We start from the raw sequence: 19,539 nt of genomic DNA, 5'->3' as shown, positions 1-19,539 counted from the left end.
AAATGCTTGCAGTAGTTCCTTGGTTCTCGAACTTCATCCGTTCTGGGAGTCCTTTCGACTCCTGAAACCGTTCAAAAACCAAGGCGCAGCTTCCGATTGGCTGCAGGAGCTTCCTGCGCGCAAGCAGAAGCCGCATCAGACATTCAGCTTCTGAAAAATGTTCGCAAACTAGAACACTTACTTCCTGGTTTGCTGCATTCTGGAGCAGATTTGTCTGGGAGCCAAGCTGTTCGAGTACCAAGGTACCACTGTATTCCTGTGCTTTCTATTTTATTTTATTTTCAATAAAATAAAATAAAATTAAAAATTGCTTTTTTACATCTATAACGAATAAAACATACAAAACAAAACACACACTACAATACTACAAGAAAAATAAAAATAAAAACACATATTCTTTCTTATAGTCATTTAAAATTCCATTATTACGTGACTTCCTCAAATCCCCCCTAACTGAATTTCATTGTCCAAACATTATATAAAGATTTTCTAATTACATGATTTTTAAAACCTTTATGGGCCTTTATCTTATCATACCATAAGTATGCATGCCAATCAAATACATTGTCAAATCCCTCCAGATCCAGTACATTGTATTCCCCGTGCTTTCTAGGCATGGACAAGCAAAAGTGTGGATGAACCGCAAGTGTTTCTATGTATGGAAGTCCCTACAATGTATGCAGGGAAGGGGATGTTGTACTTGTGTACATTTTTCCCAGAGGGTTCCCAGAGGGTTCACCACAAGGGGATGCAGCCCCACCCTGCCCTAGAAGGATGATCACAACCTAAAGGTCTTCTTCTTTGGCAATCACTCGTAGCCAAGTAAGATTGCCTTCCAAAAACACGGTTTTAAAATTGAGTCCGTAAGTGACTGTGGAGGCCAATTCTGGATCCACACCTCCTTCCACAGTGGGGGCATAGGCTTCTGGGCGGGAGTTGATCATGGTGAGGGTTTGCCAAGCGTGCCTTCCTCTTAGCACATTTCTCCCTTTTGTCCTGGGTTCAAGCATCTTCAAAGCCCATGACACCTTTGGTAAAGGCTGTTCTCCAACTGGAGCGCTCGCCGTCCAGTGTTTCCCAGGTGTCAGTGTTTATACTACATTTGTTTTTTTTAGATTTGCCTTGAGAGAGTCTTTGAACCTCTTTTGTTGATCACCAGCATTATGCTTACCATTTTTAAGTTTGGAGTAGAGGAGCTTTGGAAGACGATAATCAGGCATCCGCACATCCCTCCATAACACACCCATCAAAATGGCAAGCATTTCACTAGCGGTTGTGTAAACTGACTGCAATCACAACAAAGTGTATGAAATGGGGTGGGTGTGTGGACATGTATTTCTACTCCAAAATCAAATGCGTCCGTCTACGAATCACCAGAAAGTTCAAGAAAGTTTGTAATATTTTGCATGATTCTTCCAGATGAAGAGTTGAGGTGTGGTCATTGTTGCGCTGATATTTGCTGGGCAGTTACGGGAAATGGAGTGATGAAAGATAGAGCTATAAGAGATCTGTTTTCATCAAGTGCGCTACTCCAGTCTTAAGCACACTTACTTGGAAATAAATCTCGTGGATTTCACTAGCTGGGTGTTCCTTCTCAGGCATTCTTAGGAGGACTGTTGCTTTAACTTCCTTCTGCCATGTATACATTTGTGTACAATATACTCTGCAATTTTGGACGCCTCAAGACTGGCAGGATTAGGCTCTGTGGTGTTGCTTTTTAAACCTCTGTTCCGGATGGGCCTTTTAATACAGGCTCTTGTTTCACCTCCCAGGATAAAATTCTCTCCAGCTAGCCGCTAAGTCAGCTTCCTTCAGGGCGTCAGATAATCCCGGAAAGTGGAGGGAGGTCCTTTGTGCAAGTTTCAAATCAGGAAGTTTGAAGGAACAAAGTATGCCATCAAAACCGCAGAAGGAAATGGACTCGGCCAAGTGGCATTGGGTTACAGGGACAATTTTAGGTGTGAGAGAGGTCTGTATTTTCAAGCTACCTTTTAACCCAGGGGTCAGCAAACTTTTTCAGCAGGGGGCCGGTCCACTGTCCCTAAGATTTTGTGGGGGGCCGGACTATATTCGGGGGGGGGGGGATGAACAAATTCCTATGCCCCACAAATAACCCAGAGATGCATTTTAAATAAAAGGACACATTCTACTCATGTAAAAACACGCTGATTCCCGGACCATCTGCGGGCCGGATTTAGAAGGCGATTGGGATGGATCTGGCCCCCGGGCCTTAGTTTTCCTACCCATGTTTTAACCCAATGTTTAAAATGTGTGGTGCCTGAAGTTCAAGCCCAGCTCAAAGCGATACCTGCTGCCCTAGCAATCTTTCCGCTTTTTCCTAGCTGTGTGGCCCAGTTGTAGTAACACAATCATGAGAAAAATGGCATGTTGTCAGTAGTGTGACTAGTTAGGCATGTTCCAGCACTCTTTGATCTAAGTTTGATTAGAGCCCTTTAGCACTGCTGAGGCTTTCCCTTCCCACAATTTTATGGAAGTGGAATTAAAAAGGTGATTTCACATAGCACTTTATATAGCACTTAGTTGTTCAACAGTGTTGTTGACAAAGCTAAGATTAGGAAGTTTATCCAGAAGTAAGTATTATTTAAAGGTCCCCATCAATATTAATTAGTAGCTTCCTTCTCACAGGTTCTGCCCTTTTGCTTTCTTTCTGTGTAGTGCATCATTGCTGATGAATTATGTCCTAATTAGTCAGTTCCTATCGCCCATAGGGAGGACTAAGGGGAAATTCATTACTACTGCCATACTCCATTGAACACCAAATGGAAGAAGCAACAAGAAGGAAGCTTTTAATTAGAAGGACAGTAGCGTAGAAAAGCTTCAACAGCACGTTGACTATATACACCAGACATGCTATAATTGTATTTCAGCTGGGGAAAACCTGCCGCATATCAAGTTTCAAAAAAAGGCCATGGGGAACACAGGAAACACTGAAATGCAACAGGATGGCAGTAGCATTGTCCGGATTCTCCAGTTTGCTTCCAGGCTACACTAGGACCCTTTAGCGCTGCCAATACATTGCTCTTTCACAGTCAGCTGGGGTGGAATTATAACAGTGGCCTTGCATAATTCGTGATTTAGTGCTATCTCCCCCATTCTAGTCTTGCATCGCCTGTCCTCACAAAAAAAAGGCAAAAGTCAGGTCACATTATTGACATGAAGCCTCCCAGTGTGATCTGAAAGTGTCTTTATTCAGAAATCAGTCCAGTGAGACTTCCAGCAGAATGCTAACTAAGTCTACTCAAAAGGAAGCCCTATTGAATTTAGTGGGGCTTGCCCTTGGGTAAGGAGAGTTAGGATTGCAGCCTTAATCCCTAGAGACTGTGTTTTGTTAATGTCCTGAACTGCCCTGTACTTTCTTGCTTCCTAAACTCAAATGCCACCTGCCCCGTCAGAAATCCTTCACATCTTGATTTCTGTGCCCCCACCCTCCGGTCTTCCTCATTGACAGCCCTCCCATGGTGCAGTCTGCACTGTCGGCATCGTTCCCCCTCCTACCTTTCTCTTTCTCCATTTCACATCCAGCCAGGAAAAGCCAGACAGGCTGAGTATTATTTTATTAATAGTAATTAGGAGGGCTTTCCCCTGCCCCCCCCCCCCACAGAACAACTGTCCTCACAGAGCTGGTTCCATAAAGATAAAATGCTCATCGGTTACAAAAATTGCCATAAAACCATGTACAGCCATAAGAACCAACCAGCATTTGTTGTTGTTTAGTCGTGTCCGACTCTTTGTGACCCCATGGACCAGAGCACACCAGGCACTCCAGTCTTCCACTGCCTCCCACAATTTGGTCAAACTCATGCTGGTAGCTTCGAGAACACTGTCCAACCATCTCATCCTCTGTCGTCCCCTTCTCCTTGTGCCCTCCATCTTTCCCAACTTCAGGGTCTTTTATAGGGAGTCTTCTCTTCTCATGAGGTGGCCAAAGTCTTGGAGTCTCAGCTTCAGGATCTGTCCTTCCAGTGAGCACTCAGGGCTGATTTCCTTCAGAATGGATAGGTTTGATCTTCTTGCAGTCCATGGGACTCTCAAGAGTCTCCTCCAGCACCATAATTCAAAAGCATCCATTCTTCGGCGATCAGCCTTCTTTATGGCCCAGCTCTCACTTCCATACATCACTACTGGGAAAACCATAGCTTTAACTATACGGACCTTTGTCGGCAAGGTGATGTCTCTGCTTTTTAAGATGCTGTCTAGGTTTGTCATTGCTTTTCTCCCAAGAAGCAGGCGTCTTTTAATTTCGTGGCTGCTGTCACCATCTGCAATGATAATGGAGCCCAAGAAAGTAAAATCTCTCACTGCCTCCATTTCTTCCCCTTCTATTTGCCAGGAGGTGATGGGACCAGTGGCCATGATCTTCGTTTTTTTGATGTTGAGCTTCTGACCATATTTTGCATAGTATAATCTAAAACCAGTGTTATCTCCTACTTCCCACTGTGTTTCCCCTTCACTTTCCTTGTTGCAAAAAAATAAAATGCTAGCCTTTGAGGAAGTGGACTTGTTGCTCAAGAGCTCTGAAGCAGCTTTAATTATTTAACCAGAATTTGCTGGTATAGGATTGAATCCCGCCTGAAAATTGCAACAGTTTGAAAGCTCCCTTAAGGGCTTATCCGCACTCATTTTTTGCCCCATGCTTTCTAGAAACAGGTATGTGTTTTCCTGGTCCGTGTTCTGAGAGCCCCACCTCTTTCCCCAGGAAAACTCGGATTTTTACCATTGAAACAGAGCAAATGGCACTTCGAGTTTTCCATGGATTGGTGTTTGTTCCAATTCAGCAGTAAAGAGCGGGGGTTTTTTTTGTTTTTTTGCAGGGAAAGCACCAGGGCGAAAAAAGAACAAGTGCTCGGATCTGTAATAGTTTTGTATTGTTGTTATAGCAGTTTTCACTGTATTTAATCTTTCTTTTAAGATTTTATTAAGACTTTTCATAATGCATTACAGTAGAGTAACAAATGAATCTAAAAAACAAGAGGAAAAGAGAAGAATATAAAGTCCTCCTTCATGGGTAGATCTTAACTTGTCCCACCCAGAGACATCAACTAACCATCACCTTCATCAACTTCATCAACTGCATTTATCTGTCTATTCCTTTCATGTTTTAAGCATTTTCATGTATGCCGCCCAGAGCTTTGGTTATGGCATGACATAGAAATATATATGCAGAATATTAAAATACAATAGTCTATTAAACATTAAAAGCTTCCCTAAACAGGGCTGCCTTCAGATGTCTTCTAAAAGTCTGGTAGTTGTTTTTCTCTTTGACATCTGGTGGGAGAGCATTCCACAGGGTGGGTGCCACTACCGAGAAGGCCCTCTGCCTGGTTCCCTGTAACTTGGCTTCTCGCAGCGAGGGAACCGCCAGAAGGCCCTCGGCGCTGGACCTCAGTGTCCGGGCAGAATGATGGGGGTGGAGACGCTCCTTCAGGTATACTCAGTGGCGTAGCGTGGGGGGTGCAGGGGGGGCTGGCTGCACCGGGCGCAACATTTGGGGGGGCGCTCTCACACTAACTAATCTAGTGGAAGAGACTCGAGTGCTAAAATCCATGGGTTAGGGGGCGCAAATTACTTACCTTGCCCCGGGTGCTGACAACCCACGCTACGCCACTGGGTATACTGGACCGAGGCCGTTTAGGGCTTTAAAGGTCAGCACCAACACTTTGAATTGTGCTCGGAAACATACTGGGAGCCAGTGTAGGTCTTTCAGGACCGGTGTTATGTGGTCTCGGCGGCCACTCCCAGTCACCAGTCTAGCTGCCGCATTCTGGATTAGTTGTAGTTTCCGGGTCAACTTCAAAGGTAGCCCCACATAGAGCGCATTACAGTAGTCCAAGCGAGAGATAACTAGAGCATGCACCACCCTGGGGAGACAGTCTGCGGGCAGGTGGGGTCTCAGCCTGTGTACCTGTGTAGAAATACATTTAATAGCAATATGTAAAACCATCCCCTGTATGGCAATGATATGGGGTGGGGGGGAGACCTGGGAGCTTCTCCCCCCTAGTGATAATTGCTGCTTGAGGGGATGTTGTTGGGATTGTGGCCAGAGAGGGAGGAGTTAGACCTCTCCACGCCATGTATTGCAGTCCCAGTGACCCCAGATTTTAAATGGGCAATCGTGTCATTAAAGAAACATCTGGTTTGTCCCCGAGTGATGCCAGCCACATGCCACAGGAAAGTAGTAATAGCAGCAGCAGTAGTAGTAAATAGTTACAATCATAATAATGAATTTGCAGAGTCTTTCCAGCTGGCCCAGATCATTCATTCCATTATCTCAAATGCCCAAACGTGGATACAGTGGTGCCTCGCAAGACGAAATTAATTCGTTCCGCGAGTTTTGTTGTCTTGCGATTTTTTTCGTCTTGCGAAGCACGGTGTCGGGAAAGTTTTGGAAAAGCTTAAAAAATCACCAAAGTCTTTAAAAACCTCAAAAAAGGCTACCACACCGCGTTCTATGAGTTGCTCCTCGAAGTCAAGTCGCAACTGTATTAACGGTGTTAAGAAAAAGGAAACAAACTTGCAAGATGTTTCCGTCTTGCGAAGCAAGCCCATAGGGAAAATCGTCTTGCGAAGCAGCTCAAAAAACAAAAAACCCTTTCGTCTAGCGAGTTTTTTTGTCTTGCGAGGCATTCGTCTTGCGAGGTACCACTGTATGATCAAAATCCTATCCCTCCAATAAAATACTCCAATGGTTTTCTTTCCTTTTCTTTTTTTCTAATAATTTCTAATAATTTTGTATTCGTTTCCGCCCACAAAATTTAAAATAATATAATAATTTATTACATCCTAACGTCCGTGATATTCCTCTTGTAATCCTTTCTTTGCTGCCATAACCATTTCTTTTCTAATATTTCTTATATTACAATCATTTATTTATTCTCCTTCCCTTGCCTATAATTCAAATCCTGCTTGCATTTGCATTTGACTATATATATTTTTCTTAAATAGTCCAGAAATAATCTCCAGCAACATTTCCGTCTCATTGATCTCTTATTTTTGCTATCCGCTCCGCCATCTCTGCATAGTTCGGTAACTTTAAAATCCCTTGATTTTATTTTCTCAGCGTGTGTGGTTGCCGGTTCATGATCCTGGGATGGGTGTGAGTCTATTATGGGGCATTTGAGGGCCAGAGCTGGATGCTTGCTGTGGTCAGGGCAGTGTCTGAGCTCAGTACGTTTCTGTACTCTCCAAAATACTTCGCAGATGATACGAAGGATACTCGGGCAACACCCTAATTCTCATGCCAAAAATTACTGCCTTCCCCTCCCCGGCATTAAACTACAGATCTCCTCTGACGTATTGCTGCATTTATTTTCTCTGCAATGAAGCCAAGATGGTGGTTTTGGTTTTAAAAACCAGCAATAATTAGAAAAACAACAACATAACGATCTGCTAATAACCCATGGCTCAGAAAACATATCTCATCATCTGCAGTGTGTGAAATGGCTTGCAAATGAGGAAGGGCATAAGGAATATTTGAAAAAATATGTTAATATTTAAACCTTAGAATAGCTTTGGAGGTGTATATAGGCTGTAGGGTTAGAAGTAGAAGATAGGGTATTTTAAAATAGTATAATTTGTAAGCGATAAAATGTGAAGATATTTTAAGTGCGATTTAAAAAAAGAGATGGTTAGAAATTATGATATATGTAAACTGCTAAAGGTGAAGTAAAATGAGAATCAGATAGGTGGGACTTGGGGAATCCCACTTAACAATGTTTAGAAAAATAAGGATATGACAAGAATTTGTTCGTATTGTTCGTCTTTTCTGTTTGTGTTTTTTATTTGTCTTTTAAAATGATTAATTTTTTTGGAAATAAATAAATGAGGAAGGGCTGGCAGCTAGAATGGGGGCCGAGGCCTACATAGGGGTCCAGTGTGGCTGACAAGCGGCAAAGAGGCCGGCCTGGAATCTGCACCTGGCATCGCAGGACAACTGCCAGGCTCCAGTGCCCCAGCAGGCTGAGTGCCCAAGGCCCTCCACACGGGGCAGCTGGACCCGAGTGCTTCCATTTTAATCGCCTCAGTGCCCTGGAGCATTGTGGGAGCTTAAAATGCCGTTTTCCAGCCGCCCCGGAGCAGCCCTGATGACGGTGAGCCGCAGCCCTGTTTCCATCTTACATGCGTCTTCCTCCTCCTGCCTCTTCCTCTTCTTCCTTGGGAGGAATGGCCTGAGTCATCTTGTTGCTGAAACCTGACGCTTTCTCTGATGGTCCACAGCAGCTGGAGAAGCTGCCAAGCGCAGGAGGCTGCCCAAAGCATAGCTGCCAACTTACAGATTTGAAAATAAGGGACCAGCAGCCTCGAAAATAAGGGACCAGCAGCCAAAATAAGGGATTTTCAGAGCACAGCTATGTTCAGCTTCTGAGCCCCTCCCAGCCAAAGGCAGAAAGCCCAGCCAGCAGCCAAACGAAGCCTCAAGCGGTGGTTCCCACAGCGCAGCAACCCGGCAAAGGGGATGCAGCAAGGGAAACCACCGTCACCTCTCCGCTGGGAAGTGCTGAGCAAAGGCGAGTCCCCAGGCAACGCGGCCGATTTGATCGGCACAAGGCATGCAAGCTCCACCCCCCAGTCGTTCTTAGACTCCATATTGGGTGAGCAACGCAGCCAAGCAACACAGCTGGAGCCTCCCTCCTCCCTGGCCGGCAGGGAGGGAGAGGAGCTGCTTCCTTTGAAACCCGGGAAATTTAAGGGACATCATCAATAAGGGACAGCAGCGGGACAGGGTGCTGGGATAAGGGACTTTCCCGCCAAATAAGGGACAGTTGACAGCTATGGCCCAAAGGCTGCCTGGCTGTATATTGGAGGCAGGGTCCCACTGGGAGCTGCCGCCACCATAGCAGCATACCTGCTCCAACAACATTTCTCCAATGAAAATAGGGGAGTCCTGTAGCATCATCATCATCATCATCATTTTATTATTTACACGCTGCCCATCTGACTGGGTTTCCCCAGCCACTCTGGCCAACTTCCAACACATACAAAAACACAATAAAACATTAACAAAACTTCCCTATACAGGGCTGCCTTCTGGTATTTTCTGAAGTTTGTAGAGTTACTCATCTCCTTGGCTTGGGGGACACATAACTCCATACCCTTCAACATTTATCCGATGAAAATAGGGACGTCCTAAGGAAAAGTGGGACATTCCAGGATTAAATCAGAAACCAAGATAGCTTCTGTAAATCCAGGGCTGTCCCTGGAAAATAGGGACACTTGGAGGGTCTGTGGTTGTCTAAATGCATCCAGTCATTGTATGAATGAGCTTGTAAGGTAAAAGTAAAGGAGCCCTGGACGGTTAAGTCCAGTGGAAGACGACTCTGGGCTTGCGGCGCTCATCTCGCTTTCAGGACGAGGGAGCCGGTGTTTGTCCACAGACAGCTTTCCGGGTCATGTGGCTAGCATGGCTAAACCGCTTCTGGCGCAACGGGACACCGTGACGGAAACCAGAGCTCACGGAAACGCCGTTTACCTTCCCACCGCAGTGGTACCTATTTATCTACTTGCACTGGTGTGCTTTAGAACTGATAGGTTGGCAGGAGCTGGGACGGAGCAACGGGAGCTAACCCTGTCATGGGAATTCGAACTGCCAACCTTCCGACCAGCAAGCCCAAGAGGCTCAGTGGTTTAGACCACAGCGCTATGAATGAGTTTGTAGTGGAGTACAGTGGACGTTCAGGTTGCGAATGTGATCCGTGCGGGATGCACCTTTGCAACCCTCAGCGGCGCATCTGCGCACACGCGGGTTGCCATTTGCCACTTCTGTGCATGCACAAAGCGTGATATAGCGCTTCTGTGCATGCGCAATCACCCAAACCCGGAAGTAACCTGTTCCGGTACTTCTGGGTTTCGGCGGGTCCGTAACCCGAAAAAACACAACCTGAAGCGTCAGTAACCCGAGGTATGACTGTACAGTCTGGTGCAAAATGAAAATTTTCCCCGCTTTCTTGTCTTTGCAGCCTCCCCACCATTGCCTTGTGGCACTAGGCAGAATAGGCCCAGGAGCAGAATGCAAAGATGGCAGCCCCGCCACCATACATCCCTGGTCCAGAGTGCCTGCGCCCATTCACCCGCGAGTCCCTCCAGGAGATAGAGAAACGGATCGCGGAGCGAGAAGCCGAGAAGTTGAAGCCGAAGCATGAGGAGATTCACGAGGAAGAAAAGGAGGCCAAACCCCGGAGTGACCTGGAGCAAGGGAGAAGTCTCCCAATGATCTATGGGGACCCTCCCCCAGAGCTAATCGGGGTGCCTCTGGAAGACTTGGACCCATTCTACAAAGATCAGAAAGTAAGCCGGAAGAGTTGGGTAGGAATTGGAAAGCGAATAACTCAAGCACTGCTTTGAGGTGGTTGTTGTTTTCCCCCCAATCAAGCAGTGTATAATATTTTAGGAAATACAAATAGATAGATAGATAGATAGATAGATAGATAGATAGATAGATGAATGTGAGCTAGACCTTTGAGGCTGTCCTGGGTTGCTTAAGGTGTGAAGGGTGACTTGCAAATGGCTCGTATACAGGAGCACATCATAAAGCCATGATTTTTTTATTTATTCATTGGTTAATTACTGCCCTTGAAATGTCCATATTGGCTCACCCATCCTCTTACGCAACAGTTTACTAGTGTTGAGGAAAACAAAGATGGCGCCTTAGGAAATATTCTGTGAAACCAGAAAGCGACTCATGGCTAGAAATCAGAATATAATCCTTGGATGAAGGGTGGTATAGATATTTAAATAATAATAATAATAGTTTATAAGGTTGGGAAGCCTGGAGATAAGCAGGCAATTGAGTTGAGAAAGAGGCAAGGCAGTCTGAGAACAGGCCAGTATTCACTGTTTACTCAAGTAGTGATGCTCAACTTAAGGAACCTGGGACTGAGTCGGATGCATCTATGTTGTGCTTATCCCACACAGATTTCCCCCCCAATTCCTGTCTCACCCTTAATCTTGACAAACTTCAAGTTCTCTCCCCACTTCTGCTAAAATTATGAACAATTCTTGCATCTTGTATCCATTATTGTACCTGCAAGATTATAAGCATGCTATGTGCAAGTGTGCTCCAAGCAAACACCACATAAACAATTCACATCACTATTAAAATAAATATGCTTTTGCAGTGGACGCTCGGGTTGCGAACGTGATCTGTGCAGGATGCACATTTGCAACCTGCAGCGTTCGCAACCCGCAGCGGCACGTCTGCGCACGCGCAGGTTGCGATGCAGCGCTTCTGCGCATGCGCGACCACCGAAACCCGGAAGTAACCCATTCCGGTACTTGCGGCTTTCAGCGGTCCGTAACCCGAAAAAACGCAGCCTGAAGTGTCTGTAACCTGAGGTATGACTATATAACATTTCGCTGCAGAAATACAGTAAAGCACATAACATATTTTGTTATGTGTCTGGCTGGCAATAATCTCATAGACGCTTCCAAACGCCACATTATGCTCGGGAAGCCGCGAGTCCTCATTCTGGTTCCAACATAACGTAAGTTTGCAGGCTAAGTCGTTGTTTTGAAAGAGAACTTGCCATGACTTGAGGTTAATAGCAATGTCTGTTTCTCCCTTCCTCAGACGTACATCCTCCTCAACAAAGGAAAGTGCATTTTCCGGTTCAGTGCCACCCCTGCTCTCTATATGTTGGATCCTTTCAATATTGTCCGGAGAGGTGCCATCCAAGTGCTTATACATTCATATCCTTTGCACTCGCTGAGAACGCGCATGGCATGGTTTCACTTGGGAGAAGCTGTGGGGTTTTGCTGATGCCATAGTCATTCTTGTAGGACCAGACGGGGGCGGCTGCAGCGACAGAGGCCAGCTGAGTATTTCGCGAAAGTGTCATTTAGTGTCCTTGCTTTCTTGTAGTACGTGAGGAAGATAAACACCCTTTTCCTCATACGATTTCCCAGTGCTATTTTTCTAGAGAAAAGGGTGCCACAACTCACTGTGAACACCTCCCTTGTTCTCTTCAAAGGGCAATAGTGCCCACCTGAGAGCTGCTGGAGCTCAGTTCCAGCTGTGGGAAAAAGCCCTCTCGTTTCCATTTGCAGAATTTTTGGTGGAAACAAGCACTTCACTGTCACCAGCTGAACAACGTCTACAGTGGTACCTTGGTTCTCAAACTTAATCTGTTCTGGAAGTCCGTTCCAAAACCAAAGCGTTCCAAAACCGAGGCGCGCTTTTCCATAGAAAGTAATGCAAAACCGATTAATTCGTTCCAGACTTTTAAGAACAACCCCTAAAACAGCAATTTAATATGAATTTTACTGTCTTACGAGACCATTGATCCATAAAATGAAAGCAATAAACAATGTACTGTACTATAAAATACCGTATTTTTTGCTGTATAAGACTCACTTTTTCCCTCCTAAGAAAGTAAGGGGAAATGTGTGTGCGTCTTATGGAGTGAATGCAGGCTGCGCAGCTATCCCAGAAGCCAGAACAGCAAGAGGGATTGCTGCCTTCACTGCGTAGCGATCCCTATCCCTAACCCTAACCCTAAACATCTTCAGATGTCTTCTAAAAGTCAGATAGTTGTTTATTTCCTTGACATCTGATGGGAGGGTGTTCCACAGGGCAGGCGCCACCACGGAGAAGGCCCTCTGCCTGGTTCCCTGTAACTTCACTTCTCACAGTGAGGGAACCGCCAGAAGGCCCTCGGAGCTGGACCTCCATGTCCAGGCTAAATGCTGGGGGTGGAGACAACCCAACAGGGCTGTTGTTCCCTTGTCTTTACTAAACGGGTTTGTCTTGGGAATTTCAGCAGAGGCCTGATGCATTTCCTTGACCTCATTTCAAATTATTCAGCATGTTTATCATGATCACCATCTTAGCCAACTGTGTCTTCATGACCATGAGTGACCCGCCAGTGTGGGCCAAGGATGTGGAGTAAGTGTTACTTTTCTTTCTTTCTCTCCCCCCCTCCCCTTTTCTTTTACCAGTTTTCTGCCTGGTCACTATAGGCTGGGCTGTGGGAGGGGGAAATGGAACCAGAGGAGCAGCTTACAGGCATTCTTAATCCAAAAGCGAAGCTGGGGTGGCCAGATGAGGAACCTTGTGTGATCAGAAAACTTGTGTAATCAGTAACTATAATGCTTCAAAAATAACAGGGGGGTGACACAAACTCCCTGAGAAGCAGTATTATTGTAACCCGGCTGACATGAGGAGAAGATTAAAAAGCAGGTTGTGGGGTTGTTTCACTGCTCAAAGTCATGCAAATTACGGTATTTTGGCTTCGTGGTATCTGTGAATATAGCCAGTGAGTGTGCTTTCATTTTTTTTGGGCGGGGGGAAAACATCCATCTCTTCCACCTTTTATTTTCAGCTCTCCCTGCATAGGTTCATTAACCTGAATCCTTCTCTTTAGCAATTGATCCTATAGCCTGAGTGTCAAAGGTCCTTAGGTTCATTTTCTTGAGTACATCGAGTTTTAAAAGGGTCCCAGGTTCTAAGAAAGATCTCTGGCTCTAGAGTGAATATGAATTTGGGAAGTATGATTCCGGCAAATTCTACCTTCTAACTTAAGATTTGCTTGCAAACGGTACCGTAGATTCCGGCGTATTAGGCGACTGGGCGTATAAGACGACCCCAACTTTTGCTGTTCAGTTTTAGAGTTACAGCGTTTGAGCGCCGCCAGGGGCAGAGCGTGCAGCCCTCTGCTGCCTCTGCCGTCGCAGCAGCAGCAGCAGCAGCAGCAGCCCGAGGCAAGGCGTTTGGCGGGCGGGCGAGCGCCACGCTCGGAAGGACTTTCCGCGCCGCCTTCTGTGGGGAGGGAGGAGGAGCAACGGCTGAAGGGGTGCCTCTGCTCACCGGCTCCCTCTCTTCCTTCTCAACACGTCTACCCGGCGTATAAGACGCAACCCCAACTTTTTGGGTGATTTTCCCAGGGATAAAAAGTCGTCTTGTACGCCGGAACATACAGTATCCCTACATTCCTCTGCTGCAAATTGTTTACAACATGCCCTATTTTTATGCTATTGGATCGAGAGGCTTTTTAGGAAAACAGGATGCAGGGTATTTAATATATATATTAAATATCAGCAATAAACCTTGCATATATATTTTTTGCTATTAATTCTGCTTCCCTTGCCCTCTGTAACCCTCCCCTGTTCACAGATACACTTTTACTGGCATCTACACCTTTGAGTCTATGATCAAGATATTGGCCCGGGGATTCTGCATTGACAACTTTACATTCCTGAGAGATCCATGGAACTGGCTGGATTTCAGTGTCATCGTTATGGCGTATGTTGCATTTAGCAGGAGCAATGTGGTAAACCAGCTGGGGGAAACCAGAGGGCGTCAGCATGTGGGTGTGGGGTGGAAATCCTCATGCATGTACTGTATGGCGATGGCAAGCACTGAGACCATATTTCCAGTTAGCTACTGTCTCCTGGGGGACGCGGGTGGCGCTGTGGGTTAAACCACAAAGCCTAGGACTTGCCGATCAGAAGGTCGACAGTTCGAATCCCTGCGACAGGGTGAGCTCCTGTTGCTCGGTCCCTGCTTCTGCCCACCTAGCAGTTCGAAAGCACGTCAAAGTGCAAGTAGATAAGTAGGTACCGCTCCAGCGGGAAGGTAAACGGCGTTTCCGTGGGCTGCTCTGGTTCGCCAGAAGCGGCTTAGTCATTCTGGCCACGTGACCCAGAAGCTGTACGCCGGCTCCCTCGGCCAATAAAGCGAAATGAGCGCCGCAATCCCAGAGTTGGTCACGACTGGACCTAATGGTCAGGGGTCCCTTTACCTTTACCTACCGTCTCCTGGGCATACCCAGAATACTATAGTTGGAAGTGTCAACAACTTTTGTGTCTGCACCTTTGCTTTTTGAAGCATGACAACCCTACTTTAATGACTTTTGAAACTGCCCAACCCCTTAGCCAAAGAGCACCTGAAAAGCATCATACAAGTGCCACACAGAAAGAGGCAGTCTACAACAGAAATTTGAGAGTGTGGTTTGTCTCCTTTATGATAAGACACTTTATAATGGTCACTGATTGCATTACCTGGCCGGTGTGGCCATCCTTTTGATGGTATGCGGGTGGTGCTGTGGTCTAAGCCACTGAGCCTCTTGGGCTTGCCGATTCCCGCGATGAGGTGGGAGTTTAGCGCTAGGGAAGGAGTTTTCCAAAGCAAAGCACTAGGGCAATGGCAAGTGGACTTGTGCTTTCTAGGTGCGAGACATGCGGAAGTGGGGATGAGTCCTAAGTCTCTCACGTTTGTGGGACTTTGTGGAACTTAAAGTGGGGTTAAAAAGTTTAGCCCTGTTCTAAAACTTAGAAAAAAACAAAACACAGTATTGTTTAACTCAATGCTTTAGGGAATAAACAAGCTGAGGAGATCAGCTGATAGTCACAGTGCATACATAGTCCTTCTTGTGCAACACAAGGATGGTGGTGCAACACAATTGTCGCGGGAGGAAGTGCTAGTGGCTTTCTGCACAGGACTAGAAGCTTTTACCAGGTTGTGGGGAGATGGCATGTGTAGAGTTGTACGTCTTTTCGCAGGGACATGTGTGGCGCTGTGGTTTAAACCACTGAGCCTCTTGGGCTTGCCGATCGGAAGGTCGGCAGTTTGAATCCCCGCGATGGGGTGAGCTCCCGATGCTCTGTCCTAGCTCCTGCCAACCTAGCAGTTTGAAAGCACACCAGTGCAAGGAGATAAATAGGTACTACTGTGGCAGAAAAGTAATCAGCGTTTCTGTGCGCTCTGGCTTCCGTCACGGTGTCCCGTTGTGCCAGAAGCAGTTTAGCCATTCCGGAATGACCCGGAAAGCTGTCTGTGGACAAACAGCCTGAAAGCGAGATGAGTGCTGCAACCTCATAGTCACCTTTGACTGGACTTAACCGTCCAGGGGTCCTTTACTTTTGCCTTTACCTTTTGATATGGTAAATACCTTAGTTCTTGAATCCAGGCCACAGGTGTTCCCTATTTATACACAAAATATGCCCTTAAAACAGGATTTGTAGCATTTGTAAGTGGAAAGAACTACTGGGAAAGGTTTGTCCAAGATATTTCCATCTGCAGAGGAAATATTTAGAGTCATTAGAAGTCAAGATGGCTTCAGGATTGCTTTCCTGTACTATTTCAGACATGTGGTTTATATACTTAGGTATGTGTGTTTACCTTGTGCAGTAATCAACATTTATTTTATATTTTAGACCTAAGAATTCTTATAACACCCTGCTCTAGTTTATTGGCTCCTGGTTGCAGTGCTGGAGACACAGAAAGTGTAATGGCATAATAGCAAATGTTTCCTTTACTAAATATTGCCAAGGAGACTTGAGACACACGATTCTGGTGGGCTCAACACCCCCTAACAACTTGCGAGCCTCTGAAATATAAGGAGACTCTATTGCTGTTGTTGTGAACAGCTTGTGTGTGTTCCTGCCATTTCCTTATTATGCTTGGTCAACCTGTACAGTTGTAAATAAAAAGATTCTTACAGAGATACCAGTGTTTTCCACACCAAAGGAAACTTAACTCTGTAAATGTTACCCTGAATGTTCCGCCATGTGAGAAGCAAGATTGCAAAGCGATATTTAGCATTCCTCCTCTCCTGAGGAAGAATTGTGCAGGATTTTAAAGCATCCATACACTTTCTGTCAAAGTAAATGACTGATCAAACATTCTGCTTTGCCTTTTCCTATCTTTTCAGCATCCTGACACAAGTCCAAACTGGACATTGTAACAGCAGCTCCGTCTAAATAAACCCAGGCTCTGTCCCAATGAAAGGGGCAAAGGGTCCATTTTTAACAGCAAAGGTGCTCAGCTTGCCCTCACTCGCATGCTGACTCTGATCCCACAGTCTTCTCTCCTCAGGCACTGTCTCCCTCAGCTGAGCTCTGGTGCCCTTGATGGGTCAAATGCTGTTCGCAGATCCTGGTTTTAACTCGGAGATTTGCTGCCGTCACAACTGACTTCAGAGCTGTGTCTCCTATATAGTTCCATCCCCGGAGGCGTTGTTTCCCTCTCTTTGCCTGTCGATAACCCTTGTTTCTACTTTTACTATGTTGCCTTTCAATGAATAGCTTGCTTGCCCTCTCTTTTCTAGCTACGTCACAGAGTTCGTAGACTTGGGCAACATCTCTGCTCTACGGACATTCCGGGTTCTTCGGGCGCTTAAAACCATCACAGTCATTCCAGGTGGGTAATGGGGAGGGTGGCATTGATGGAGGTGAAGACCTTTGTTGTAAACAAAAATTGCCCTTTTCCCTTATGGGGTATCCAAGAGCCCATATAGAGTCCTTACATAGGTTCCCTATTGGTAGGAGAGAATAACAGAGGCCAATCAGAGAATATTGAGAAGCAAAGCAGCTAGTAAGCTTGATCTTTATTGATCTGTTGCAACAGGGTGCTCCCCTCACCCACAGGAGAGAGGAGGGACCCAGAAAAATGCCATGCAAGGCCTTATAAAGACTTCTGAAATTGCCACCCTGTAGATCAAGACCACCCCCAGAAACATCATACATACATCACAGAAAAGGCGGTCTAAAACAGAAATTTGAATGTTGTTTTTCTCCTGTCCTTGTTTATTTCCTGTCTGGCAGGTTCCTTGATTGGATTGCTTGGGGAGCCTGGCCAGTCTTTTGTAGTGATAAATACTTAGTTCCTGGGCCAGGTCACAGGCTCACACCCTATTCATATCTTAAATGTGTCCTTAAGACAGGATTTGTGAGGAAAGAGACAATGGGGAGGTTTCCCACTTTGACCTTGCGGAGAAAACATTTACGCAGTTTAGGAATCAAAATGGTTCCAGGTTGGTCTTCCTGTACTGATCTATGTATGTGCTTGGTTGGTACACTTATGAACATTTAACATATATCTAAGACCATAAAATTCCTATCACACCTTCAGGCAGATTTCATTTTTCATATGCATCAGAGATGAACTGGCTTCCAGTGGGGAGCATTCGTTGGACGCACTTCATTTGGGCCCCCAACTTGTATGGGTCTGGAAGCTCTTCGTTTGCTTTATGCCCAAGAGTTGCCTGTTACCCCAAAAATTTTTTTAACATGCCCTGTAGAAAACATTACCAAAGGACACCCTTGATCTTCTTCAGGGAAAGAGGTAACTGCAGCAAAGGTGAAAATGTAAAGATCCTAGTTTTTGAAGATGCCATTGTACACTACAAGGCCAAAGCCTCATCCAGTGCAGTGGTTGCTCTTCACAATGCAAAACGTAGCTAGTAAAAGTGGCTGCTTTCCCCATCTCTGCAAACCCGCTGGCTTTAAATTATATTGCAGGAAAGCCAGCTCAAAACTTAAAGTACAGGATTTTAAGGCTGCTTCCCAGCCAAAGGAATGCACATGGCATTTAGCTAACTATTGTCAAAGGTAACACTTACAGTTGCTTCTATATACTTTGGGACGCGGGTGGCGCTGTGGTCTAAACCACTCCTGGTTCTTGGAGTCAGTGGTGCAGGAGAAAGCAGAGAAGGACCTGGCCCTTCCCTTGCCTGACCTGCCTCTTCCTCTTCTTCTCCTGATCCAGCCTGTGCCCCACCTTCTAGCTCTGGAGGTTCCCCGGCTCCAACACCTGACTCTAGGCTGGCACAGTTCCCCACAAATCACTGACCCCTCTCCCAAGTCAGACTCCAGCCCCACATCCCTCACCCCTGCCAATCCCTGACATCAGAGCATGTCAGTTGCTAGAATTTATGTTCAATGCAAACTGTGCCTTAAAATAAAATAAAATAAATTGTTACCAACCAACAGCATTGATAAATCCACCCTGGGACCTCCGGGTATAGGGCGTTATATAAATAAAATAAATAAAATAAAATAAATGTTGGTCCCTGCCAGAGAAGAATGAAACTATTGGACTATGCCGAAATGGCAAAAACTGACCAGAAAGCTCAGGAATCAGGGAGACCACAACTTTAATAAGGAATGGGGGGAAATTTACAATTTACCTTAAAGAACACTGTAAGCAGCTGAAAACATTAGCAGGACTGCAATAACGCTTGTAATGTCATGAGAACTATGGATACAATGGATTAATAAATAATCAGGATTATCTTTTTTTAAAATGCAGTAGAAAAGGTTTAATAACAGAACCTACAGAGGGGAAGGTGGGAAGTCCAGAGATTCGGGAGAATCTTGTTACTTTGGATGTGTTGTGATATGTCTGTAAATTTAAATATGCAAAATCAAATTGAGAGAGAGAGAGTAGGATGTTGGGTTGTTTTTTTATAAAGCCACTAAGCTCAGTTTACTAGGGATGCGGGTGGTGCTGTGGGTTAAACCACAGAGCCTAGGGCTTGCTGATCAGAAGGTCGGCGGTTCGAATCCCTGCGATGGGGTGAGCTCCCGTTGCTCGGTCCCTGCTCCTGCCAACCTAGCAGTTCAAAAGCACGTCAAAGTGCAAGTAGATAAATAGGTACCACTCTGGCGGGAAGGTAAACGGTGTTTCCGTGTGCTGCTCTGGTTCTCCAGAAGCGGCTCAGTCATGCTGGCCATGTGATCCGGAAGCTGTACGCCGGCTCCCTCGGCCAATAAAGCGAGTTGGTCACGACTGGACCTAATGGTCAG

At 45.8% G+C, this 19,539-nt stretch overlaps 1 protein-coding gene across 4 annotated transcripts in view; it reads left to right on the top strand.

The window, feature by feature from the left end:
• SCN4A (sodium voltage-gated channel alpha subunit 4) overlaps positions 1 to 19,539 on the top strand; it is a 107,349-nt gene that overhangs the window by 14,712 nt on the left and 73,098 nt on the right. For all 4 annotated transcript variants that reach the window (XM_080976453.1, XM_080976454.1, XM_080976451.1 and 1 more), the window contains 5 exons: positions 9,975 to 10,302; positions 11,585 to 11,705; positions 12,811 to 12,898; positions 14,126 to 14,254; positions 17,061 to 17,152. In XM_080976453.1, coding sequence (XP_080832579.1) covers positions 10,033 to 10,302; positions 11,585 to 11,705; positions 12,811 to 12,898; positions 14,126 to 14,254; positions 17,061 to 17,152 — 700 coding nt within the window. In that variant the 5' untranslated portion in view covers positions 9,975 to 10,032. The remainder of the gene's footprint in view (positions 1 to 9,974; positions 10,303 to 11,584; positions 11,706 to 12,810; positions 12,899 to 14,125; positions 14,255 to 17,060; positions 17,153 to 19,539) is intronic.

The sequence above is a fragment of the Podarcis pityusensis genome (genome assembly GCF_964106645.2).
Source record: "Podarcis pityusensis genome assembly, chromosome: 13".
NCBI classification, from domain to species: Eukaryota; Metazoa; Chordata; class Lepidosauria; order Squamata; family Lacertidae; genus Podarcis; species Podarcis pityusensis.
Note: the sequence above shows the minus strand (reverse complement) of the source record. Positions and strands in the feature narration are given on the sequence as shown.